We start from the raw sequence: 27,369 nt of genomic DNA on the forward strand, positions 1-27,369 counted from the left end.
GAAAACATGTGCGAGCAAGGAGGCCTACAAACCTGACTCAGTTACACCAGCTCTGTCAGGAGGAACGGGCCAAAATTCACCCAACTTATTGTGGGAAGCTTGTGGAAGGCTATCTGAAACATTTGACCCAAGCTAAACAATTTAAAGGCAATGCTACCAAATACTAATTGAGTGTATGTAAACTTCTGATCCACTGGGAATGCGATGAAAGAAATAACAGCTGAAATTAATCATTCTCTACTATTATTCTGACATTTCACATTCTTGAAATAAAGTGGTGATCTTAACTGACCTAAAACAGGGAATTTGTACTATGATTAAATGTCAGGAATTGTGAAAAACTGATTGTAAATGTATTTGGCTAAGGTGTATGTAAACTTCTGATTTCAGCTGTAATATAGAGCTGTGTGTGTGAGTTAGGGAGGATTCATGGAGTCCAGAACCCAGGTTCATGGAATGCTTCCAGATCTACAGCAGAACCGGCATCCAAGTGCATTTAAAACGCACATAAGCGACATATAATTAACTTCCTATACCTAATAATTTACTTAAGAGGCCCCATCTAACAGAGGAGAGATAAGAAATTAAGATTATGGCAGTAGCGCTGCTAGCCTACTTGTGTAATTAATGATTCAGGATGCTAGCACCTCGCTAATCGGGGGGGATAAATCTCTGGGTGGAGGGTGGACTCCTTCCCAGACCCCTGAAAACAATATATTTACGAGGCTGTAAAAAGAGAAGGCACTCGGTGGTGGGTTCCTTCCTAGTCCTCCATCATAAAGCACCACCACAGACCAGGCAGAATAGGAGCGATGGGGAGGGGAGGGGGCAGAGTGGGGGGACAGCAGCCTGGGAAAATGTGTTTGTTGTGGGGGGATGCTGGTGGCTGGATGGGGTTAACACACACGATGTCATCATTGACCTTCCAACAGACATGCTTCAAGAGACTGAAAGAACACTAATCAACTACAAGGATAGTTCCCCCTGTATTTTTTGTGGTGCAAGTGGCCAATGGAATGGTCACTTAAAGACAGTAACATTTCTTTAGTTTAAAAGTTGTGTTTGCAAACCCATGTGTCTCAGTGTCCTAGGGCCAAATGGGCCACAATGAAAATACAAGTTAGTCTGTAAAAATAAATAGATTTCTAACAAAAGTAAAGGGCTGTGACAGTCTTGGAATTTGAGATTACGGTAATTGGCCAGGCCGTTGTACACAGTCGCCAACATAACCATCACTTTTTTTACATGGCTATGCTTCTTAATGAAAACCTACTTGAAACAAGCCATTACACATCGTTAATATCATGACATTCCATTATGATTATTCAGGTTATTACTTTTAAATATTAAATTGACAAATTAAGAAATGCCAGGTTTGAAAGCATCTGTCGTATTTTCATATTGACACAACATTAAAGGATTCAAAATAAAGATATATGCCTACTTTGTCCTTGTCTGTTGGCCCTTCTGCATATAAACAAATACATATCGATCCCATTGAAATTAACTCTGATGGGTTTTCTCCCTGTTATTTTTTATTTTACCTTTAATGAACTTGGCAAGTCCATAGCCTATTTATTAGCGACACTGATTATCGAGGGGGAGAGTGTTGGAAAGACTTTTAAAATACTGTGAGGAACTATTATAATTTTAATGGATGTAAAAAAAAAATAAATAAAAAAATCTATAAAAAGGACTTGAGGTAATGAAAAAAAATGACTGAGAAGCCCAGCTGGGCACTTTTGAGAAGAAGGCCAGGTACTTCTACGCGTGCACGCTCTGTCAACATTAACAGCATAGAAAACCCAGACACATGATCAACATAATGGAGCTGGAGAAGAAGTATGACGTTTTACAGTCCCCTAACCAAACGTGCTATTGTGTGTTTTTTATTCACGTCATTTGTAACTTTTTATAACCAGAATAGAAAGAGGAGTGGGAGGCCCCAACAGGAGCAAGACGACAATTGTCTAGTTTGAGAAACAGACGCATCAAAAGTCCTCAACTGGCAGCTTCATTAAGTAGAATTCGACGTCAACAGTGATTCTGCGACTCCGGGATGCTAGCCTTCTAGGCAGAGTTCCTCTGTCCAGTGTCTGTGTTCTTTTTCCCATCTTAATCTATTATTTCTGTTGGCCAGCCTGAGATATGGCTTTTTCTTTGCAACTCTGCCTAGAAGGCCAGCATTCCAGAGTCGCATCTTCACTGTTGACATTGAGACTGGTGTTTTGCAGGTACTATTTAATGAAGCTGACAGTTGAGGACTTGTGAGGCATCTGTTTAGTGTACAATCATTGGATAATAAAACAGACAAACTACAAGCACATATACCCTACCAACGGAACATTAAAAACTGTAATATCTTATGTTTTTCCAAGTAGTGGCTGAACGACATGAATAACATACAGCTTGCGGGTTTTACACGTTTTCGGCAGGATAGAACAGCAGCCTCTGGTAAGACAAGGGGTGGCGGTCTATGTATATTTGTAAACAACAGCTTGTGCACGAAATCTAAGGAAGTCTCAAGGTTTTGCTCGCCAAAGGTAGAGTATCTCATAATAATTTATAGAACAAACTACAGAGTTTTCATCTATATTCTTCGTAGCTGTCTATTTACCACCACTAACCGATGCTGGCACTAAGACCGCACTCAATGAGCTGTATATGGCCATAAGCAAACAGGAACACGCTCATCCAGAGGCGGTGCTCCTAGTGGCCGAGGACTTTAGTTTTCTTTGCGGAAGTTAGAGTAGCAGTGACCCAGTGTATTGCCATTTGGAACACGTGACAGATACTGATATTGAGCATTTCCGGTCACAACTTGCAGACTTGTTTACGTGTTGCTGTGCGTTTTGTTGCTAACCTTACTTTGCTACCTGACAACTTTACGGTTTTTACTTTTTAATTACCGTTTATATTTTTTTGTTTTTCACTCACTCAACTTTTTTTCATTCAACTTTTTCACTCCGGACGCTTTATCTGGACATGGTTCGTCAGGACCTTCAACAACCGAAGCTAAGTAGTAACATTAACATGATGCCTTCTAATTGCAGTCGCTGTACTCATAATATACAGGAGAACGATCGCCTTACGGCGAGGATAGCTGTGCTGCAAGCCCAGCTTCAGACGCAATCGTTAGGCAAGGGTAATTTCAGTGTAGGAAAGGATGAAACAGCATCTGCGCCACCAGTAAGTACAGATAGTAACGTTAGTACAAATCCCCTCGCACGGTCCCCGCAGCCAGACAACTTTCTCATGGCTTCTGGAGGGAAATGCTGTAGGAATGCTCAATCGGTGTCGCTCATTCAGCCGACAGAAACTTTCAACTGGTTTTCCCCATTAAGCAGCGAGTCGGAGTCAGAGGCCGAGCCTTCTCTTGTCTCTACTCCTCCCATTACGGGGTCTGAGATGCCGAAGCTTCCCACCATTAGCTCTGACAAATTGAAAACCCTAGTCATTGGCGACTCCATTACCCGCAGTATTAGACTTAAAGCGTATCATCCAGCGATCATACACTGTTTACCAGGGGGCAGGGCTACTGATGTGAAGGCTAATCTGAAGATGGCGCTGGCTAAAGCTAAACTGGCGAGTATAGAGATATTGTTATCCACGTCGGCACCAACGATGTTAGGATGAAACAGTCAGAGATCACCAAGCGCAACATAGCTTCAGCGTGTAAATCAGCTAGAAAGATGTGTCGGCATCAAGTAATTGTCTCTGGCCCCCTCCCAGTTAGGGGGAGTGATGAGCTCTACAGCAGAGTCTCAACTCAATCGCTGGTTGAAAACTGTTTTCTGCCCCTCCCAAAAGCATTTGTAGATAATTGGCCCTCTTTCTGGGACTCACCCACAAACAGGACCAAGCCTGGCCTGCTGAGGAGTGACGGACTCCATCCTAGCTGGAGGGGAGCTCTCATTTTATCTACCAACAAAGACAGGGCTCTAACTCCTCTAGCTCCACAATGAAATAGGGTGCAGGCCAGGCAGCAGGCTGTTAGCCAGCCTGCCAGCTAAGTGGAGTCTGCCACTAGCACAGTCAGTGTAGTCAGCTCAGCTATCCCCATTGAGACCGTGTCTGTGCCTCGACCTAGGTTGGGTAAAACTAAACATGGCGGTGTTCGCATTAGCAATCTCACTAGGATAAAGACCTCCTCCATTCCTGCCATTATTGAAAGAGATTGTGATACCTCACATCTCAAAATAGGGCTACTTAATGTTAGATCCCTTACTTCAAAGGCAGTTATAGTCAATGAACTAATCACTGATCATAATCTTGATGCGATTGGCCTGACTGAAACATGGCTTAAGCCTGATGAATTTACTGTGTTAAATGAGGCCTAACCTCCTGGTCACACTAGTGACCATATCCCCCGTGCATCCCGCAAAGGCGGAGGTGTTGCTAAAATTTACGATAACAAATTTCAATTTACAAAAAAAATATATGTTTTCGTCTTTTGAGCTTCTTGTCATGAAATCTATGCAGCCTACTCAATCACTTTTTATAGCTACTGTTTACAGGCCATATACAGCGTTCCTCGTTGAGTTCCCTGAATTCCTATCGGACCTTGTATTCATAGGAGATAATATTCAAATTTTTGGTGACTTTAATATTCACATGGAAAAGTCCACAGACCCACTCAAAAAGGCTTTCGGAGCCATCATCGTGGGTTTTGTCCAACATGTCTCTGGACCTACTCACTGTCACAGTCATACTCAGTTTTGTCCCATGGAATAAATGTTGTGGGTCTTAATGTTTTTCCTCATAATCCTGGACTATCGGACCACCATTTTATTACGTTTGCAATTGCAACAAATAATCTGCTCAGACCCCAACCAAGGAGCATCAAAAGCCGTGCAAAAATTCACAGACAACACAAAGATTCCTTGATGCCCTTCCTGACTCCCTCTGCCTACCCAAGGACGTCAGAGGACAAAAATCTGTTAACCACCTAACTGAGGAACTCAATTGAACCTTGTGCAATACCCTAGATGCAGTTGCATCCCTAAAAACTAAAAACATTTCTCATAAGAAACTAGCTCCCTGGTATACAGAAAATACCCGAGCTCTGAAGCAAGCTTCCAGAAAATTGGAACGGAAATGGCGCCACACCAAACTAGCTTGGAAAGACAGTAACGTGCAGTATCGAAGAGCCCTCACTGCTGCTCGGTCATCCTATTTTTCCAACTTAATTGAGGAAAATAAGAACAATCCAAAATGTATTTTTGATACTGTCGCAAAGCTAACTAAAAAACAGCATTCCCCAAGTGAGGATGCCTTTCACTTCAGCAGTAATAAATTCATGAACTTTTGAGGAAAAGATCATGATTATTAGAAAGCAAATTACGGACTCCTCTTTAAATCTGCGTATTCCTTATAGGCTCAGTTGTCCTGAGTCTGCACAACTCTGCCAGGACCTAGGATCAAGAGAGAGACAAGTGTTTTACTACTATATCTCTTGACACAATGATGAAAATAATCATGGCCTCTAAACCTTCAAGCTGCATACTGGACCCTATTCCAACTAAACTACTGGAAGAGCTGCTTCCTGTGCTTGGCCCTCCTATGTTGAACATAATAAACGTCTCTCTATCCACCAGATGTGTACCAAACTCACTAAAAGTGTCAGTAATAAAGCCTCTCTTGAAAAAGCCAAACCTTGACCCAGAAAATATAAAAAACTAAAATCGGCCTATATCTAATCTTCTATTTCTCTCAATTTTTTTTTTTTAGAAAAGGCTGTTGCGCAGCAACTAATTGCCTTCCTGAAGACAAACAATGTATACGAAATGCTTCAGTCTGGTTTTAGAACCCATCATAGCACTGAGACTGCACTTGTGAAGGTGGTAAATAACCTTTTAAATGGCATCAGACCAAGGCTCTGCATCTGTCCTCGTGCTCCTAGACCTTAGTACTGCTTTTGATACCATCGATCACCACATTGTTTTGGAGAGATTGGAAACCCAAATTGGTCTACACGGACAAGTTCTGGCCTGGTTTAGATCTTATCTGTCGGAAAGGTATCAGTTTGTCTCTGTGAATGGTTTGTCCTCTGACAAATCAACTGTAAATTTCGGTGTTCCTCAAGGTTCCGTTTTAGGACCACTATTGTTTTCACTATATATTTTACCTCTTGGGGATGTCATTCGAAAACATAATGTTAACTTTCACTATGCGGATGACACACAGCTGTACATTTCAATGAAACATGGTGAAGCCCCAAAATTGCCCTCGCTAGAAGTCTGTGTTTCAGACATAAGGAAGTGGATGGCTGCAAACTTTCAACTTTTAAACTCGGACAAAACAGAGATGCTTGTTCTAGGTCCCAAGAAACAAAGAGATCTTCTGTTGAATCTGACAATTCATCTTAATGGTTGTAGAGTTGTCTCAAATAAAACTGTGAAGGACCTTGGCGTTACTCTGGACCCTGATCTCTCTTTTGACGAACATATCAAGACTGTTTCAATGACAGCTTTTTTCCATCTACGTAACATTGCAAAAATCAGAAACCCTCTGTCCAAAAATGATGCAGAAAAATGAATCCATGCTTTCGTTACTTCTAGGTTAGACTACTTTCCGGCTACCCGGAAAAAGCACTAAATAAACTTCAGTTAGTGCTAAATACGGCTGCTAGAATCCTGACTAGAACCAAAACATTTGACCATATTAATCCAGTGCTAGCCTCCCTACACTGGCTTCCTGTTAAGGCAAGGGCTGATTTCAAGGTTTTACTACTAACCTACAAAGCATTACATGGGCTTGCTCCTACCTATCTCTCTGATTTGGTCCTGCCGTACATACCTACACGTACGCTACGGTCACAAGACGCAGGCCTCCTATCTCTTCAGTGGGTCATATGTAGTCTGGCCCGGGAGTGTGAAGGTGAACGGAAAGGCTCTGGAGCAATGAACCGCCCTTGCTCTCTCTGCCTGGCCGGTTCCCCTCTTTCCACTGGGATTCTCTGCCTCTAACCCTATTACAGGGGCTGAGTCACTGTCTTACTGGTGCTCTTTCATGCAGTCCCCAGGAGGGTTGTGTCATTTGAGTGGATTGAGTCACTGATGTGATCTTCCTGTCTGGGTTAGCGCCTCCCTTGGGTTGTGCCGTGTCGGAGATCTTTGTGGGCTATACTCGGCCTTGTCTCAGGATGGTAAGTTGGTGGTTGAAGATATCCCTCTAGTGTTGTCGGGGTTGTGCTTTGGCAAAGTGGGTGTGGTTATATCCTTCCTGTTTGGCCCTGTTCGGGGGTATCATCGGATGGGGCCACAGTGCCTCCTAACCTCTCCCGTCTCAGCCTCCAGTATTTATGCTGCAGTATTTTATGTGTCGGGGGGCTAGGGTCAGTTTGTTATATCTGGAGTACTTCTCCTGTCTTATCCGGTGTCCAGTGTGAATTTAAGTATGCTCTCTCTAATTCTCTCTTTCTTTCTCTCTCTCTCTGAGGACCATGCCTCAGGACTACCTGGCATGACTCCTTGCTGTCCCCAGTCCACCTGGCCGTGCTGCTCCTCCAGCTTCAACTGTTCTGCCTGCGGCTATGGAATCCTGACCTGTTCACCGGACGTGCTACCTGTCCTAGACATGCTGTTTTCAACTCTCTAGAGACAGCAGGAGTGGTAGAGATACTCTTAATGATCGGCTATGAAAAGCCAACTGACATTTACTCCCGAGGTGCTGACTTGTTGCACCCTCGACAACTACTGTGATTATTATTATTTGACCATGCTGGTCATTTCTGAACATTTGAACATCTTGGCCATGTTCTGTTATAATCTCCACCCGGCACAGCCAGAAGAGGACTGGCCACCCCTCATAGCCTGGTTCCTCTCTAGGTTTCTTCCTAGGTTTTGGCCTTTCTAGGGAGTTTTTCCCCAGGCACCATGCTTCTACACCTGCATTGCTTTCTGTTTGGGGTTTTAGGCTGGGTTTCTGTACAGCACTGAGATATCAGCTGATGTACGAAGGGATATATAAATACATTTGATTTGATTTAATGCAGGGAAACTTAAATCTGTTTCACCTCATTTCTACCAGGATGTAAATGTGCAACAAGAGGGAAAAAAAACTATACACAGCCTTTTCTCCACACACAGAGAAGCATACAACGCTCTCCCTCACCCTCCATTTGGCAAATTTGACCATAATTATATCCTCCTGATTCCTGCTTACAAGCAAAAACTAAAGTAGGAAGCACCAGTGACTCGGTCAATAAAAAGTGGTCAGATTAAGCAGATGCTAAGCTACAGGACTGTTTTGCTAGCACAGACTGCAATACGTTCCGGGATTCTTCCGATGGCAGTCACTGGCATCGATGACGTCGTTCCCACAGTGACCGTACGTACATACCCCAACCAGAAGCCATGGATGGCAGGCAACATCCATACTGAGCTAAAGGGTAGAGCTGCCACTTTCAAGAAGCCCGGAAGATTATAAGTTATCTCGCTATGCCCTCCGACGAACCATCAAACAGGCAAAGCGTCAATACAGGACTAAGATTGAATCATACTACACCGGCTCCGATGCACGTCAGATGTGGCAGGAATTGCAAACTATTACAGACTACAAAGGGAAGCACAGCCGCGAGCTGCCCAGTGACACAAACCTACCAAATGAGCTAAATTACTTCTATGTTTGCTTCGAGGCAAGTAACACTGAAACATACACACAACTGTGTGATCACGCTCTCCATAGCCATAAGCAAGACCTTTAAACAGGTCAACATTCACAAGGCCACAGGGCCAGACGGATTGTACTCTGAGCATGCGCGGACCAACTGGCAAGTGTCTTCACTGACATTTTCAACCTGTTCCTGACTGAGTCTGTAATACCAACAAGTTTCAAGCAGACCACCATAGTCCCTGTACCCACGAACACTAAGGTAACCTGCCTAAATGACTACTGACCCTGTAGCACTCACGTCTGTAGCCATGAAGTGCATTGAAAGGCTGGTCACGGCTCACACCAACACCATTATCCCAGAAACCCTAGACCCACTCCAATTTGCATACCGCCCCAACAGATCCACAGATGATGATCTCTATTGCACTCCACACTGCCCTTTCCCACCTGGACAAAAGGAACATCTATGTGAGAATGCTATTCATTGACTACAGATCAGCGTTCAACACCATATCGCCCTCAAAGCTCATCACTAAACACCTCCCTCTACAACTGGATCCTGGACTTCCTGATGGTCCGCCCCCAGGTGGTAAGGGTAGGTAACAACACATCCGCCATGCTGACCCTCAACACAAGGGCCGCTCAGGGGTGCATGCTCAGTCCCCTCCTGTACTCCCGGTTCACTATGACTGCATGGCCAGGCATGACTCCAACACCATCATTACATTTTCCGATGACAAAACAGTGGTAGGTCTGATGACCGACAACGATGAGAGGGAGGAGGTCAGAGACCTGGGCGTGTGGTGCCAGGACATCAAGACAAAGGAGATGATTGTGGACTACAGGAAAAAGAGGACCGAGCACGCCCCCCATTCTCATTGATGGGGCTGCAGTGGAGCAGGTTGAGAGCTTCAAGTTCCTTGGTGTCAACATCACCTACAAACTAACATGGTCCAAGCACACCAAGACGGTTGTGAAGAGGGCACGACAAAACCTATTCCCTCTCAGGAGACTGAAAAGATTTGGCATGGGTCCTCAGATCCTCAAAAGGTTCTACAGCTGCACCATCGAGAGCATCTTGACTCGGCCTCCGACCGCAAGAGGCATTACACAGGGTAGTGCGAATGGCTCAGTACATCACTGGGGCCAAGCTTCCTGCCATCCAGGACCTCTATACCAGGCGGTGTCAGAGGAAGGTCCTAAAAATGGTCAAAGACTCCATACACCTAAGTCATAGACTGTTCTCTCTGCTACCGCACGGCAAGTGGTACCGGAGCGCCAATTCTAGGTCCAAGAGGCTTCTAAACAGCTTCTACCCCCAAGCCATAAGACTCCTGGACATCTAGTCAAATGGCTACCCAGACTATTTGCAGTGCCTCCCAACCCCACCACCTCTTTACACCCCTGCTACTCTCTCTTGTCATCTATGCATAGTCACTTTAATAACTCTACCTACATGTACATACTACCTCAACTAACCGGTGCCCACACACATTGACTCTGTATCGGTACCCCCCTGTATATAGTCTTGCTATTGTTATTTTACTGCTGCTCTTTAATTACTTGTTATTTTTATATCTTATTCTTATCAGCATTTCACTGTTGTATTCAGTGCATGTGACTTATACAATTGTATTTATTAGCTGCTCGAGCATCAAAGGACAGTAAGCAAAAGGAGTAAATTAAGAAAGTTTAATAGACAGACTAAGTTAGCAAATAAACACTCTCACTATTAGGTAAAGTTTATTTGCATGGAACTAAAGTTGTAAAAAAAAAATGAATGCAGGCCAATTCAAAAGGGTTTGACTTATTTCATTTTCATGACGGTCTACATCCATAACCGTCAGTTGCACGGTTATACAATTCCCGTCACAGCCCTAGTTAATGTAAAGACAGTACAGTATGAAGATATCTAGAAATCCCGATCACGCTTGTAGGCAATGTTGGCTAGCTGAGCTCATGCATAGAACCACGTCATCGGGTCTAACGGTCGTCTCGCGCCGAACTGCGCACGTGCAGTCCATCAAAGGCACTCAACATAAAGTCGTTTTTGAGGACAAATACATTTAATCTACTGCTACTGATTGCCTTTTCGAACTGGTTAGACATCTGAAGCTGTGGAAGACCAATAAACATGAACTGCCAGATCCCGACAGTTTTTCTTTTCAAAGTGACTTTGAGATTCTTGTTTGTAATGAAGAACGCTATATAAAATACATTTATTATGATTATAAAAAATAGTTTTTTGCTAATTCCAAAAAGCTTATAGAGCACGTGTACATAGGAGAGATAGAGAGCGAGAAAGAGAGAGCGAGAGAAAGATAGCAAAAGAGGGAGTAAAGAGAGTTGCGAGAGAGGAGAATGAGCATGAAGAGAGGATGGGACGGGGGGGGATAAAATGGAGAAGAAAATCAGTGTGGCGAGAGAGAGGAGAAAGGAAAGAGAGAGAAAACAGATAGAGACGACTAAGACATTGCCTCTCTCCCCAGTGTGTTTCCCCGGGGCCCAGTGCTGTGCTGAGCCAGCCCACAGCTTCATCCCTCTAATAGCCATGTCTAATGCCAGAGCCTTGGACGTTTTGTCTGCAGAGCTAAGGTATCAGCGGCAGGTCAGAAGGTAACACTGTTTACACGATAGTTTCCTAAAGCACTTGTGGTGACCCGCTGGTGTGAAAGTTGACTTTTGCTTGGCCTTTGTGGCGGCCCGAAGAATCGACACATTAGACACAGCGGACTGAGCGTGAATGGGGCTGTGGTGGGGGGTCCCGGGGGCCCCCTGCAGGACCCTCAGCGGGGGCCCCATTAGCCGCGTCATCACAGTTCATTCAAGCAAACTGTAAGAGTGTCAGCGACATTCCCACACAAAGACGCACTTCTTTACACAGTCTATAAACATGCTTCCCCCCAGCCAATTCATCGCACGGTGACACCCCTGATAAAGGCTCTTCACAGGGACCGTTCTCACTGAGGGAGGGGGGGGGCTATCAGTCAGGCCTTCGTAGGGCCACACAAAGACAGGGTCAGCCGCTAATTTATAACATGGTCCTTAACTCTGCTCCCAGGCCCCCTACCGCAGCTGCACAAAGCACCTGGAGCACATTCCTCTCTCTCACACACACACACGGTTTAGTTATTCTCTCTTACATGGTAATATAACTCTACACACACACCCCAAAAAATATTCTTGAGAGTGATCGACAGACAGTTCATCTGAGTTGTAATAGACAGGCTGTTAGGATTACACTCTTCAACTGGGGGTCGATGTCAATACGAGATTGACAAGATGACTTACCATGACTTGGCAAGTCAAATTCAACTCAACAAAACTCAACGGTACAATGCAAAAGCCAAATGCAGAGTCATCCATTGTAAGCGTGGTTTTGAGAATTTGGGAGAATGTTAACATTGTGAAGAATGTGCTTTTTGACGTCTGGCTCAATGGGACAGGGGAGGACCCATGATGTGACCTGTGACTCCCAGGGGCGATCGCTCCCTACAAGCCCCCATGAACCACTTCAACCACCCTACCCAACTCTCCCAGTTGAGTCAGGCCAGAAGGGCGGTGTTGGTAGGGTGTCGCGGTCACACAGAGGTTAAAGGATAAGCCAACCCAACAACGTCAAACCCCAAGAATTTCTAATAGGGACCCCAAAAAAACCCAGGAAGGAAGGTTGTGGGCCACTGGATCTGGTGGAGTTCTGCAGACTGGTATGGGTGGAGAAACAAGCCTGTTCAATCTCTCCTCAGCAGTGGTTCACATCTGCCAGATACACTATGGGAGCCACTCAGTCCAAAAATCTTACAGCCTGTGAACCAATAATAGCACCTCGTTTCTGCCGATCTCTATTCTGCAGGAACATAACTAGGTAAATGGCTGTAGCCAATACACAGTACTTAATTGTTGAAGGTACTTTAATTCCCATCGCTGCAGAGCTAATAGTAGCTACTTGCTTATGAACTAGTCCTATACTGGGAGAGAGAGGTATCAGTGGAGACTGACTGGGGATTAACCCCTGCTGCCCCAGGCCTCCCAGGGTGAGGAGGTAGTTCACAGAGTCACACATTGACACCCCTCTCACCCCAGCTCACCCTAGTACCCCCCATGAAGGGCTATATATGGGCCCTAGCAGATCCACTAGCCCCTAAACACAACCCAAAGGCGAGCACATGCTCCCCTCTCAGTCTCTACTGAATGACATGAAGCAGCATCCTCAGTATTCTCTGTGCCACACAAACACACAGGTCACAGCAGGTGCTTGCATGCACAGCCAATTAAGTCATAAGCATAAATGCTGAGTCAATCAGATGCTCTAAAAAGTAAATAAACACAAATTAATTCACCACACCTCCACTTAAACACTCATTCATACATTTTGTCTGACATGCGCACACACGCACACGCACACACAACCCTGTCTAATAAATTAATCCGGCTTTTATGGAGGATCTCCCTGCAATTATTCAGTTCTCCTTCCAGCTGAACATGTCTATTGCCTGGAAACAGGCTCTTCTTTCGCTCCTCTTTCAGCCCGTTGTTCTGGGAAAAGCCTAAAGGGAAACATTTAGATTGGAGGGCTCTTTGAGACGCTCTGACAGTTGACTGATGACCGTCCATAAAATGACAATGAATTGCTGTATGGTGGCCAGTTCGGCCCACTGCTTCCCCCTGGGAAACTAATTGCCCTGAATTGTTAACGGCAACATTATTTTTCTGCCAATCATTGCTTTTCAATGGCCTGAAAATGAGCATGAAACAAGCCTTTTCAGCAAACAAAACAGTTCAATGTCTCCAATGTTGATCAAATTAACTTCAGCTGTGTGACAATGGACTATATTTGTGTGAAAATAATGGCGGGGAACAAAGGGGGTCTTCATGCCAGGATTTCACAGTTGTAATGTAAAAGTGTTCTCTCCTGAACTGGGACAGCCACTCTGAAAGGGGAAGAATAAAAAAGGAACAACACGATTTGTGTTGATTTTATCTCATGGCTATCTTTTCACATGGCTCTTGGCAGGCTGCTTCCTATCCTCTTGGTCAGGGCCCTGACTTCTGAATTAGCACATCATCTCAGTGTCCTCCTTACATCACGAGTCCTTGGCGGAACAAGTTGGCATTTTACAACACACAGAATCTAAAGCATGAATCTCACTGCCAATAGACTGCTGATAGGTACTTATCACAGTGGGAGGTTGTTCCTTCTCTTGCTAGAAAGAAAGCGGTACCTGCTGCGTGCCGACCTGGTAGCGACGAACCTGACGTTTATACTTGTAAAATCAGAACGCTCATCAGTGGCCGATAACTTGTCTTTAAGCCAATCAGAGAGCATTTGGGGAAGCCAACAGGAGAAACAATAAAAATTGGGAATTTTCTCCAAACATCCACAGTTAAATGTTATGAGCCAGTCACTCTTTATATGCAATGTAAGCTACACACCATTATAATTAAATCACAGATTAGTTTCCACGAAACAACTGCCTGTGTTAGTGCATGGTCTTTGTCATAAATCGGCAGCTATGAATATGCTAACATTAGCTAGCTAGCTAAACATTTGGCTACAAGCTGGCACTGTCAGTACGGGATTATGGAGATTGAATTCAACTGTTTCTTCGTCATCTTGCTAGGTAGTTATCTAGCTGGGCCATCTGGCTAGTATCAACAAGGACTTTCAACAAAATAGCAACATTAGCGCAGCTAGGTAGCTACCTAACATTGTAATCTGGACCATAAGCAACACACAAGGACATGCAAGAGGACAAGTACAACTGAGCAAAAGGACAAGTACATTAGTGTTTAGTTTGAGAAACAGACGCCTCACAAGTTCTCAACTGGCAGCTTCATTAAATAGTACCTGCAAAACACCAGTCTCAACGTCAACAGTGAAGAGCCGACTCCGGAGTGCTGGCCTTCTAGGCAGAGTTGCAAAGAAAAAGCCATATGTCAGACTGGCCAATAAAAATAAAATATTAAGATGGGCAAAAGAACACAGACACTGGACAGAGGGAACTTTGCCTGGAATGCCAGCATCCCGGAGTCGGCTCTTCACTGTTGACGTTGAGACGGGTGTTTTGTGGATACTATTAATGAAGCTGCCAGTTGAGGATTTTGAGGCGTCTGTTTCTCAAACTAGACACTCTAATGTTACTTGTCCTGTTGCTCAGTTGTGCACCGGTGCCTCCCACTCCTCTTTCTATTCTGGTTAGGGCCAGTTTGCGCTGATCTGTGAAGGGAGTAGTACACAGTGTTGTACGAGATCTTCAGTTTCTTAGCAATTTCTGAGAACAAGAATAAAGAAAGTAAAAGTAATTTGTTTCTGTCCATTTTGAGCCTGTAACCGAACCCACAAATGCTGATGCTCCAGATACTCAACTAGTCTAAAGAAGGCACGTTTTTTTTATTGCTTCTTTAATCAGAACAGCAGTTTTCAGCTATGCTAACATAATTGCAAAAGGGTTTTCTAATGATCAATTAGCCTTTTAAAATGTTAAACATGGATTAGCTAACAGAACGTGCCATTGGAACACAGGAGTGATGGTTGCTGATAATGGGCCTCTGACTACGTAGATATTCCATTACAAATCAGTTGTTTCAAGCTACAATAGTAATTTACAACATGAACAATGTCTACAATGAATTTCCGATCAATTTGATATTTTAATGGACAAAACATGTGCTTTTCTTTCAAAAACGAGGACATTTCTAAGTGACCAAAAACTTTTGAACGGTAATGTGTGTATATATAAACTCTACAAAAAAAAAGAAAGATCCTCTCACTGTTTACTGCGCTTATTTTCAGCAAACTTAACATGTGTAAATATTTGTATGAACATAACAAGACTCAACAACTGAACAGGTTCCACAGACATGTGACTAACAGAAATTGAATAATGTGTCCCTGAACAAATGGGTGGTCAAAATCAAAAGTAACAGTCAGTATCTGGTGTGGCCACCAGCTGCATTAAGTACTGCAGTGCATCTCCTCCTCATGGACTACACCAGATTTGCTGGTTCTTGATGTGAGATGTTACCCCACTCTTCCACCAAGGCACCTGGAAGTTCCCAGACATTTCTGGGGGGAATGGCCATAGCCCTCACCCGCTGAATCAACAGGTCCCAGACGTGCTCAATGGGATTGAGATCCGGGCTCTTCGCTGGCCAAGGCAGAACACTGACATTCCTGTCTTGCAGGACATCACACACAGAATGAGAAGTATGGCTGGTGGCATTGTCATGCTGATGGTTCATGTCAGAATGAGCCTGCAGGAAGGGTACCACATGAGGGAGGAGGATGTCTTCTCTGTAACACACAGCAATGAGATATCCTGCAATGACAACAAGCTCAGTCCGATGATGCTGTGACACACTGCCCCAGTCCATGACGGACCCTCCACCTCCAAATCGATCCCGCTCCAGAGTACAGGCCTCGGTGTAACGCTCATTCCTTAGACGATAAACACAAATCCGACCATCACCCCTGATGAGACAAAACCGCGACTTGTCAGTGAAGAGCACTTTTTGCCAGTCCTGTATGGTCCAGCGAAGATAGGTTTGTGCCCATAGGCGATGTTGTTGCTGGTTTCTTTTTTTGCTGAGTTTATATACAGTGCCTTGCGAAAGTATTCGGCCCCCTTGAACTTTGCGACCTTTTGCCACATTTCAGGCTTCAAACATAAAGATATAAAACTATTTTTTTGTGAAGAATCAACAACAAGTGGGACACAATCATGAAGTGGAACGACATTTATTGGATATTTCAAACTTTTTTAACAAATCAAAAACTGAAAAATTGGGCGTGCAAAATGATTCAGCCCCCTTAAGTTAATACTTTGTAGCGCCACCTTTTGCTGCGATTACAGCTGTAAGTCGCTTCGGGTATGTCTCTATCAGTTTTGCACATCGAGAGACTGAAGTTTTTTCCCTTTCCTCCTTGCAAAACAGCTCGAGCTCAGTGAGGTTGGATGGAGAGCATTTGTGAACAGCAGTTTTCAGTTCTTTCCACAGATTCTCGATTGGATTCAGGTCTGGACTTTGACTTGGCCATTCTAACACCTGGATATGTTTATTTTTGAACCATTCCATTGTAGATTTTGCTTTATGTTTTGTATCATTGTCTTGTTGGAAGACAAATCTCCGTCCCAGTCTCAGGTCTTTTGCAGACTCCATCAGGTTTTCTTCCAGAATGGTCCTGTATTTGGCTCCATCCATCTTCCCATCAATTTTAACCATCTTCCCTGTCCCTGCTGAAGAAAAGCAGGCCCAAACCATGATGCTGCCACCACCATGTTTGACAGTGGGGATGGTGTGTTCAGCTGTGTTGCTTTTACGCCAAACATAACGTTTTGCATTGTTGCCAAAAAGTTCAATTTTGGTTTTATCTGACCAGAGCACCTTCTTCCACATGTTTGGTGTGTCTCCCAGGTGGCTTGTGGCAAACTTTAAATTACACTTTTTATGGATATCTTTAAGAAATGTCTTTCTTCTTGTCACTCTTCCATAAAGGCCAGATTTGTGCAATATACGACTGATTGTTGTCCTATGGACAGAGTCTCCCACCTCAGCTGTAGATCTCTGCAGTTCATCCAGAGTGATCATGGGCCTCTTGGCTGTATCTCTGATCAGTCTTCTCCTTGTTTGAGCTGAAAGTTTAGAGGGACGGCCAGGTCTTGGTAGATTTGCAGTGGTCTGATACTCCTTCCATTTCAATATTATCGCTTGCACAGTGCTCCTTGGGATGTTTAAAGCTTGGGAAATCTTTTTGTATCCAAATCCGGCTTTAAACTTCTTCACAACAGTAGCTCGGACCTGCCTGGTGTGTTCCTTGTTCTTCATGATGCTCTCTGCGCTTTTAACGGACCTCTGAGACTATCACAGTGCAGGTGCATTTATACGGAGACTTGATTACACACAGGTGGATTGTATTTATCATCATTAGTCATTTAGGTCAACATTGGATCATTCAGAGATCCTCACTGAACTTCTGGAGAGAGTTTGCTGCACTGAAAGTAAAGGGGCTGAATAATTTTGCACGCCCAATTTTTCAGTTTTTGATTTGTTAAAAAAGTTTGAAATATCCAATAAATGTCGTTCCACTTTATGATTGTGTCCCACTTGTTGTTGATTCTTCACAAAAAAATACAGTTTTATATCTTTATGTTTGAAGCCTGAAATGTGGCAAAAGGTCGCAAAGTTCAAGGGGGCCGAATACTTTCACAAGGCACTGTATTTACACACACACACACACACTCAAATGTATTAAATCATTTTTTCCCCATCAATCTACACACAATACCCCATAATGAATACGCAAAAACAGGTTTTAAAACATTTATTTCAGACCCTTTACTCAGTAATTTTTTGAAGCACCTTTGGCAGCGATTACAGCATCGAGTCTTCTTGGGTATGACGCTACTAGCTTGTAACAACTGTATTTGGGCAGTTTACCCCACTCTTCTCTGAAGATCCTCTCAAGCTCTGTCAGGTTGGATGGGGAGCTTTGCTGCACAGCTATTTTCAGGTCTCTCCAGAGATGTTCGATCAGGTTCTAATCCGGGCTCTGGCTGGTCCACTCAAGGACATTCAGAGACTTGTCCCAAAGCCACTCCTGCGCTGTCATGGCTGTGTGCTTAGAGTTGTTGCCCGTTTGGAAGGTGAACCGTCGCCCCAATTTGAGGTCCTTTGGAGTGCGTTAGAACAGGTTTTCATCAAGGATCTCTGTACTTTTCTCCACTCATCTTTCCCTCGATCATTACTAGTCTCCAGTTCCTACCGCTGAAAACATCCCCACAGCATGATGCTGCCACCACCATGTTTCACCGTAGGGATGGTGTCAGGTTTCCTCTAGGCATTAAGGTCAACAAGTTCAATCTTGGTTTCATCAGATCAGAGAATCTCGTTTCTTATGGTCATAGTCCTTTAGGCGCCTTTTGGCAAACTCCAAGCGGTCTGTCATGTGCCTTTTACTGAGGAGTGGCTTCCGTCTGGCCACTCTACCATAAAGGCCTGATTGGTGGAGTGCTATAGAGATGGGACAACCTTCCAGAAGGAAAACCATCTCCACAGAGGAACTCTCGAGCTCTGTCAGAGTGACCATTGGGTTCTTAGTCACCTTCCTGACCAAGGCCATTCTCCCCCAAATGCACTAGCCGGGCAGCCAGCTCTAGAAAGAGTCTTTGTGGTTCCAAACTTCTTGCATTTTAGAATGTGTTCTTGGGCAACTTCAGAAGTTTTGTGGTACCGTTCCCCAGATGCCCCTCGACACAATCTTTTAACCTCATGGCTTTGTTTTTGCTCTGACACGCACTGTCAACTGTGGGACCTTATATAGACAGGTGTGTGCCTTTCCAAATCATGTCCAAACAATTGAATTTACCACAGGTGGACCCCAATCAAGTTGTAGACACATCAAGGATGATCAATGGAAAGAGGATGTACCGGAGCTAAATTTCAAATCTCATAGCATAGGTATGTAAATAAGGTATTTCGTTTAATTACTTTTAAACAATTGCTAAAATGTAAAAAAAAACTGTTTTTGCTTTGTCATTGTGGGGTATTGTGTTTAGATTGAGGAGGAACATTTCTTATTTAATCTACGTAACAAAATGTGGGAAAGGTTAAAGGTGTCTGGACACTTTCCAAACGCACTGTATAAAGTATATTAAACATCTAATGGTCAAAATAGTGTAAAAGCAAGTGAGCTGGTTCTACTCGTTTTGGCAAATTTCTGGTGTTTTGTGGAGAAAATGAGTGTGTCGAGCATAACACGTCAGCCCTCTTACACAGATAGACAGGAAAAAGGGGCTGTAAGGGTCTCATGAGGAATCACTGTTACAATGCCTTCAGAAAGTATTCACACCCCTTGACTTTTTCCACATTTTGTTTTTACAGCCAGAATATAAAAAGTATTACATTTGGATTGTTTTGTCAATGGCCTACACACAACACAACCTAATGTGAAAGTGGAATTATGTTAATTTCAAATGTATATTTACAAAAAAAATAAAAAATGAAAAGCAGAAATGTCTTGAGTCAGTAAGTATCGCACGCCTTTGTTATGGCAAGCCCAAATAAGTTCAGGAGCAAAAATGTGCTTAACAATTCACAAAATAAGTTGCAATAATAGTGCTTAACATGATTTTTGAGTGACTGCCTCATCTCTGTACCCCACACATACAATAACTATCTGTCCCTCAGACGAGCAGTACATTTCAAACAGATTCAACCACAAAGGCCAGTGAGGTATTCCAATGCTTCGCTTAGAATCAAAACTACAATGCAGTTCAAGAAATAGAGTTAAGATAATAATTACTACATAAACTACTATGATTTTTTTTTTTTTAAGTAACAAGAAACTTACAACAATAACGAGGCTATATACAGGAGATACAGGTAACAAGTCGATGTGCAGCGGTACAGGTTAGTAGAGGTAATTTGTAAGTGACAATGCATAGATAATAAATAGCAAGTATCAGCAGTGTAAAAACAAAGGGGGTGGGGGGGTCAATGTACAGTTGAAGTCAGAAGTTTACATACACCTTAGCCAAATACATTCAAACTCAGTTTTTCATAATTCCTGACAATTAATGCTAGTAAAAATTCCCTGTCTTAGGATCACCACTTTATTTTAAGAACGTGAAATGCCAGAATAATAGTAGAGAGAATTATTTATTTCAGCATTTATTTATTTCATCACATTCCCAGTGGGTCAGAAGTTTACATACACTCATTTAGTATTTGGTAGCATTGCCTTTAAATTGTTTTACTTGGGTCAAATGTTTCAGGTAGCCTTTCACAAGCTTCTGGCCCATTCCTCCTGACAGAGCTGGTGTAACTGAGTCAACTTAATGTTGTAGTTGTGCATGGCCACACAGGCGTGAGGGAACAGGAATTACAGGAGGGGACAAAGCACGCATCCCTGAGGGACCCCAGTGTTGAGGATCAGCGTAGCAGATGTGTTGTTGCCTACCCTTACCACCTGGGGGCGACCCATCAGGAAGTCCAATCTCCAGTTGCAGAGGGATGTGTCTAGTCCCAGGGTCCTTAGCTTAGTGATGAGCTTTGTGGGCACTACGGTGTTGAATGCTGAGCTGTAGTCAATGAACAGCATTCTCATATAGGTGTTCCTTTCGTCCAGGTGGGAAAGGGCAGTGTGGAGTGCGATTGAGATTGTGTCATCTGTGAATCTGTTGGCGCGGTATGCGAATTGGAGTGGGTCTAGGGTTTCCAAAATTATGGTGTTAATATGAGCCATGATCAGCCTTTCAAAGCACTTCGTGGCTACCAACGTGAGTGCTACGGGGTGGTAATCGTTTAGGCATGTCACCTTCACTTTCTTGGGCACAGGGACTATGGTGGTATGTTTGAAACTTGTAGGTATTACAGACTCAGTCATGAAGAGGTTGAAAATGTCAGTGAAGACACTTGTCAGTTGGTCCGCACATGCTTTGAGTACACGTCTCAGTAATCCGTCTGGCCCTGCGGCTTTGTGAATGTTGACATAAGATATTATCTTTTTTAATGTCCCGTTGGTAGGAAAGTCTTAATTGTAGATCGTCCAGTTTGTTTTCCATGATTTCACGTTGGCCAATAATACGGAGGGAAGTGGTGGTTTACCTACTCATCAGCCAATTCTTACAAGGCACCCCGCCCTCCTCCTTTTTCTCAGTCTTTTCTTCACACTGATGATGGGGATTTGGGCCTTGTCTTGACAAAACAGTATATCCTTCTTGTCAAACTCATTAAAGAAAAATTATTTGTCCAGTTCGAGGTGAGTAATCGCTGGTGGCAGCAACATTATGTACATATTGAGATACAAACAATGCGAAAAAACAAACAAAATAGCAGTCGGTTAGGTACCCATAAAACCTGGTCCAGTCTGCTTTCCACCAGACTCTGGGAGATGAATTCTCCTTTCAGCAGGACAATAACCTAAAACACAAGGCCAAATCGACACTGGACTTGCTTACCAAGAAGACAATGAATGTTCCTGGGTGGCAAAGTTCCAGTTTTGACTTAAATCTACTTGAAAAATTATGGCAAGACCTCCAAATGGTTGTCTAGCAATACGCATATGAATAAACAGAGTAAATAACCTAAATAACGTTAGGTGCCATTTGATGCTCATATTTCAGTCTTCAAAGGGGATGGTGTTGAGGAATAAAAACAAGCATGGAGGGTTTACATTTCAAACAGGCTCCCATGAAGTTGCTGGCCCCACATCAGCCGGAGACCAGAGGAGTGCCTTTTTGATGTGACTCAATGGAGAGGTTTGGCTGGCTAAACGCTGTTCCTTCTTATCATTGTTCCCTGGAGGCCTTGAAGGGCTTTGGAGATAAACACTGTTTAGCAGTTAAAAGGGCCACAGAGGAAAGGGCTTATCAGATGTGTTTTCAATGGGCCGTAAGCTGCAATATTAGCCTGGGCCCAAGATAAGGGAAGGGGCTAAGGTTGGGCCCAGCCATGGAGCTTGCTCCTTAGGCTAGATCACTGACCAGGCTCCTGCACCAACAGCCCCTCTGGATCTCAGCTGGTGTTGTCCACTCCCCCTCCCCACAATGAGAGATTAGAGCTCAGAGAGAGGGAGGGAGGGAAAGAGAGGGGGCCTTGGCTATAGATATTCACCCTTTCCCTTCTCTCTTTCTGGGGTAGGAGTCAGAGTTAGGACAATGGCCAAAAAGACGGTTCCCAACCGGCCTCTGAATGGGAACACTGTTGGTGGTAGCACTTCATTCAAAGCCGGGCCTGGGCACATTGTCTTCCCCGATCGGCAGAGGAGAATGGAGTTCACTGGTGGCTGCCAAAAGGTTAGCAGCCCCTGTGAAAGGAGCAGCACATTATTCACTGCCCCTAACAGATCCCAGAGCCTTTTGTATGCCTCCCCCCGCCCCAGCCAGCTTCTTTCACTCTCTCTGGCTGTCCGGATCTGCGCCCGAGTGTTTCCCCAAAGTGAGTGGTTGAGGCGCGATGCCCCCCCCCCCCCCCTCACCCCCTGCATGAGATGCCAGCCTAGCCGGAACATAGGCCTACACCTCCCACCCATCCCACAACCCATCCCCCTAGGTTACCCCTCCCACCTCCCGGAAAAAGGAAAAAATACCCTGCCATTGTCACCTTTTAATGATATGTCCCAGGAATTACCAGCAAAGGATACCTTCTGAGCACAAGGGGATTTAAAAGAGGGGAGCGTGGAAACTGCCACTCACCAGCCCAGCGCTATTCAACCTCCAGCAGAAAATGTGACATTTAGCCGTATTTATGAGATGACTTTAAAAAAAAATCAACTTCAAGAGCATGACCAAAGCTGAGAAAATACGGTCAAAACCCTCAACGTAAGCAACAAGAAAGGTCCTTTTGAAACTTCATTACACCGATAAATCCAGGGAAATTATGGCTTCATAAAAATGGCAAAAGCTGTCATATTCCTCAAACACCCCCACTTCCCTGTCCATTAAACGCAGAGCATTCTTTCATCAAATGAAAGAATCAAGGAGAGGGTAAATATGAGCTTTGAAATGCATAAAACACAGCTCGTAATTCACAAGGTGTCAAAACCCTTCATAATATATGCCGGCCATATGTACGCAGTGATTCAAAGTGGAAGGAGGTGAAAGACGCTGTGCATTCAGATTTGATTTCATAGGTGGGGGGTCACATAATGCAGGGCTGCTACATAGCTTCTACTCAGTGTTAGCATGACCAGGTAGTGAGCAGGGGCTGCTTTAACACACTCCATCATCCGGCTCCACCGTAAATGGAGACCACATAAATCACATTAGCATGTTAGCTGGAACGGCTCCCCTGTTTGCTTAGTGGGGTCTTGGGTGAAGGATTCTCTGCCCGGCAGAGAGGCGAGTGTGTTGCTCAGGGTCGAGTGGAAAAGAAGAACGGAGAGGATGGTGAGAGGAGAGATGGTGAGATTGGTAAAGGAGAGAGGAAGAGGGTGCTGAGAGGGTGGTTGGAGATAATGGTGAGATGAGCGATGAGCGAATGGGTGAGAGGAGAGTGCCAGTCACCTGTCTAAAACAAAGCCAAGGGCCTTCTGTCTCATCCCGGAGTAGACAGAGGGGCTCTTCTCCCGGGCCAGTATGTTGGAGGCATCGTGGAACAGGTGGATGTTGACCAGGTCAAAGGCACTGTGGGGGAGACCGAAAGACCAGGATATTTGAGTTTGAGACACCTGAATCACATGATTGACCCCGTGGCCTGTGGACCAGTGATATACATTTGGTTCTGTGAATGGAGCAGTTCGTTTAATTTGCCTGGTTGCCCTACAGGCTGAGTGACATGTCCACTTTACACCTAGTGGTGCTAATGCTGCTAAGCATGTCTCATTGATCCACTATTGACTATATATCGATCTCTGTAAATGAGAGTGGATGTCTCACCTCAAGACGCTTCTCCTGCTGACAAACTTCTAAATATATAGGTAAAATGTCCCTCTCATCCGTGTCCCTCGCTCCCATCCCTGTCAATCTCCCCCTCGCTCTCTCATCCCCGTCCCTCTCTCGGTCTCTCCCTTCAGATCCCTGTCCCGCGTCATGCCTGTCTCTATTAGAGTGTTACCGTTTCAGCCCTTTTTGTTCTCATGTCATCCTTCTATTCGATTACAACCCCCTCCCTCCTCCATCCCTCCCTCTCAAAACGTTTGTATTCATCTCACACAGGTTCAATTGCATGTAATGTTTTCTGTCATCTGTCATATGCAACTGCTTGGCTAACAAGATTACGTCTAATCTAATCCCGGGATGGGGAGAGAAGTAAAGCCTCTCTCTCTCTCTAGGGAAGACTGACTCTACCTTGCCTCTCTATGAAGACTGGACCGGGACCTGCAAAGCCCCCTGGTATATAGCCTATGGATAGTGGGGTAAAGCCAAAGTGACAGGTACTCCGGGTGATACTGCTAGACTTCATGGGTAGTCACAGCTGGATGTGACCCTAAAATGCACCTCAATGAAAAGCTGAGAAATTCTGTTTGATCGTATGTGTAGTTTGAGGTGTAATGAGATGTCTTAGAAACTCACCAGTCAGCCAGAGCCCATCTCGTCCTGATGAAGCCTTTTCTGGACCACTTGCACTGTAACAGAGGGAGACATCATGCCGACTGAATGTGAGCATGGATCGCATGGAATTGGACCTTACTGCAGTGCACCCCAAATGGTTCTCAAGTTGATTACTAAAAAAAACGAATCCATTGTTTAAAAATTGCCTTTTTGCAGATTGTCATGTCTCATTTTCGATTAACTGAAATTGATACTTTTTTCAAAGTATCTCTCTTTTTTTTAAACAAGCAATGCAGAGCGGGCTACAATTTCAATTTCACCCCCTGAAAAAAATAGAACAAATGCTTTGGCTGAACTCAAATGTGCTGATTGATAAAATACCTGTATTTATGGGAAAGTTGTTTGAAAAGGGTATTTTGTTTTTAAATTATATTGAAAATTGGAAATGTAGAGTTGCCTTTCATGGAGTTGTATGGGAATTGCATGGGAAGGTCTGCTCAATCTAAGATTACAACCAATTGATTACAGCGGGAGGAGGTAGGGAACTGGTCTGTCTGCCCAATATCAAAGATCAAAACTGGCGGAGGAATAAAAATAGCATAAATAGGAAAGTGTACCAGTTTCATTTGAGGACCAGGATGTTGACAGTTGTACCATACAGATGACAAAATAGTTGGGAAGAGATTTTTGATGCACCGATTCCATGTTACAGGGTTAAGTTGATATATAAAACGACGCAAGATTCAAGACTTTGTGCTTTTCAGCTAAAATTATTATATAGAATTCTTGCCACCAACAAAATGTTGAATATTTGGGGCATAAAATCATCGAAGCTCTGCAGATTTTGCAGTGAGAATACAGAATCAAGACCATTTATTTTGGTATTGCCCTCAGGTAGACTGTTTCTGGTCTCAGATTCAGGAATGTCTGAAAATGCATAACACTTCTCTAAAATTGACCGTATAAATAGTATTGTTGGGAGATCTGGAGAGACCGGGTCAGTCAATAACTAATAACTAAAAGTATTTATCATCAACTTTCCCATCTGTGGATTCTATTCCATTAGATAGATTGAAATTGAATGTTAAACTTAAACATCGGCATAGCTCAAATCAAATCAAAGTTTATTTGTCACGTGCGCCAAATACAACCTTACAGTGAAATGCTGACTTAAAAGCTCTAACCAAGTGAAAAAAAGATATTAGGTGAAAAATAGGTAGGTACAGAAATAAAACAACAGTAAAAAGATAGGCTATATACAGTAGCGAGGCTATAAAAGTAGCGATGCTACATACAGACACAGGTTAGGCTGATTGAGGTAGTATGTACAGTGGGGCAAAAAAGTATTTAGTCAGCCACCAATTGTGCAAGTTCTCCCACTTAAAAAGATGAGAGAGGTCATTTTCATCATAGGTACACTTCAACTATGACAGACAAAATGAGAGAGGAAAAATCCAGAAAATCACATTGTAGGATTTTTATGAATTTATTTGCAAATGATGGTGGAAAATAAGTATTTGGTCAATAACAAAAGTTTCTCTCAATACTTTGTTATATACCCGTTGTTGGCAATGACAGAGGTCAAATGTTTTCTGTAAGTCTTCACAAGGTTTTCACACACTGTTGCTGGTATTTTGGCCCATTCCTCCATGCAGATCTCCTCTAGAGCAGTGATGTTTTGGGGTTGTTGCTGGGCAACACGGACTTTCAACTCCCTCCAAAGATTTTCTATGGGGTTGAGATCTGGAGACTGGCTAGGCCACTCCAGGACCTTGAAATGCTTCTTACGAAGCCACTCCTTCGTTGCCTGGGCGGTGTGTTTGGGATCATTGTCATGCTGAAAGACCCAGCCACGTTTCATCTTCAATGCCCTTGCTGATGGAAGGAGGTTTTCACTTAAAATCTCACGATACATGGCCCCATTAATTCTTTCCTTTACACGGATCAGTCGTCCTGGTCCCTTTGCAGAAAAACAGCCCCAAAGCATGATGTTTCCACCCCCATGCTTCACAGTAGGTATGGTGTTCTTTGGATGCAACTCAGCATTCTTTGTCCTTCAAACACGACGAGTTGAGTTTTTACCAAAAAGTTATATTTTGGTTTCATCTGACCATATGACATTCTCCCAATCTTCTTCTGGATCATCCAAATGCTCTCTAGCAAACTTCAGACGGGCCTGGACATGTACTGGCTTAAGCAGGGGGACACGTCTGGCACTGCAGGATTTGAGTCCCTGGCGGCGTAGTGTGTTACTGATGGTAGGCTTTGTTACTTTGGTCCCAGCTCTCTGCAGGTCATTCACGTGGTTCTGGGATTTTTGCTCACCGTTCTTGTGATAATTTTGACCCCACGGGGTGAGATCTTGCGTGGAGCCCCAGATCGAGTGAGATTATCAGTGGTCTTGTATGTCTTCCATTTCCTAATAATTGCTCCCACAGTTGATTTCTTCAAACCAAGCTGCTTACCTATTGCAGATTCAGTCTTCCCAGCCTTGTGCAGGTCTACAATTTTGTTTCTAGTGTCCTTTGACAGCTCTTTGGTCTTGGCCATAGTGGAGTTTGGAGTGTGACTGTTTGAGGTTGTGGACAGGTGTCTTTTATACTGATAACAAGTTCAAACAGGTGCCATTAATACAGGTAACGAGTGGAGGACAGAGGAGCCTCTTAAAGAAGAAGTTACAGGTCTGTGAGAGCCAGAAATCTTGCTTGTTTGTAGGTGACCAAATACTTATTTGTGTAATTTGCAAATAATTTGCAAATAA

At 43.9% G+C, this 27,369-nt stretch overlaps 1 protein-coding gene across 4 annotated transcripts in view; it reads right to left on the bottom strand.

Moving 5' to 3' along the window:
* Positions 1 to 27,369, bottom strand: part of LOC110526894 (inositol polyphosphate-5-phosphatase A) — a 273,309-nt gene that overhangs the window by 78,003 nt on the left and 167,937 nt on the right. For all 4 annotated transcript variants that reach the window (XR_016496558.1, XM_036982722.2, XM_036982729.2 and 1 more), the window contains exons 7-8: positions 24,630 to 24,682; positions 23,622 to 23,741 (exon numbers count right to left, since the gene is read on the bottom strand). Coding sequence is in view for 3 of the 4 variants with exons in the window: in XM_036982722.2 (XP_036838617.1) it covers positions 23,622 to 23,741; positions 24,630 to 24,682 (173 nt within the window). In the remaining variant the exon portion in view is untranslated. The remainder of the gene's footprint in view (positions 1 to 23,621; positions 23,742 to 24,629; positions 24,683 to 27,369) is intronic.

Source organism: Oncorhynchus mykiss, chromosome 1, assembly GCF_057628025.1.
Source record: "Oncorhynchus mykiss isolate SJ-2025 chromosome 1, ASM5762802v1, whole genome shotgun sequence".
NCBI classification, from domain to species: Eukaryota; Metazoa; Chordata; class Actinopteri; order Salmoniformes; family Salmonidae; genus Oncorhynchus; species Oncorhynchus mykiss.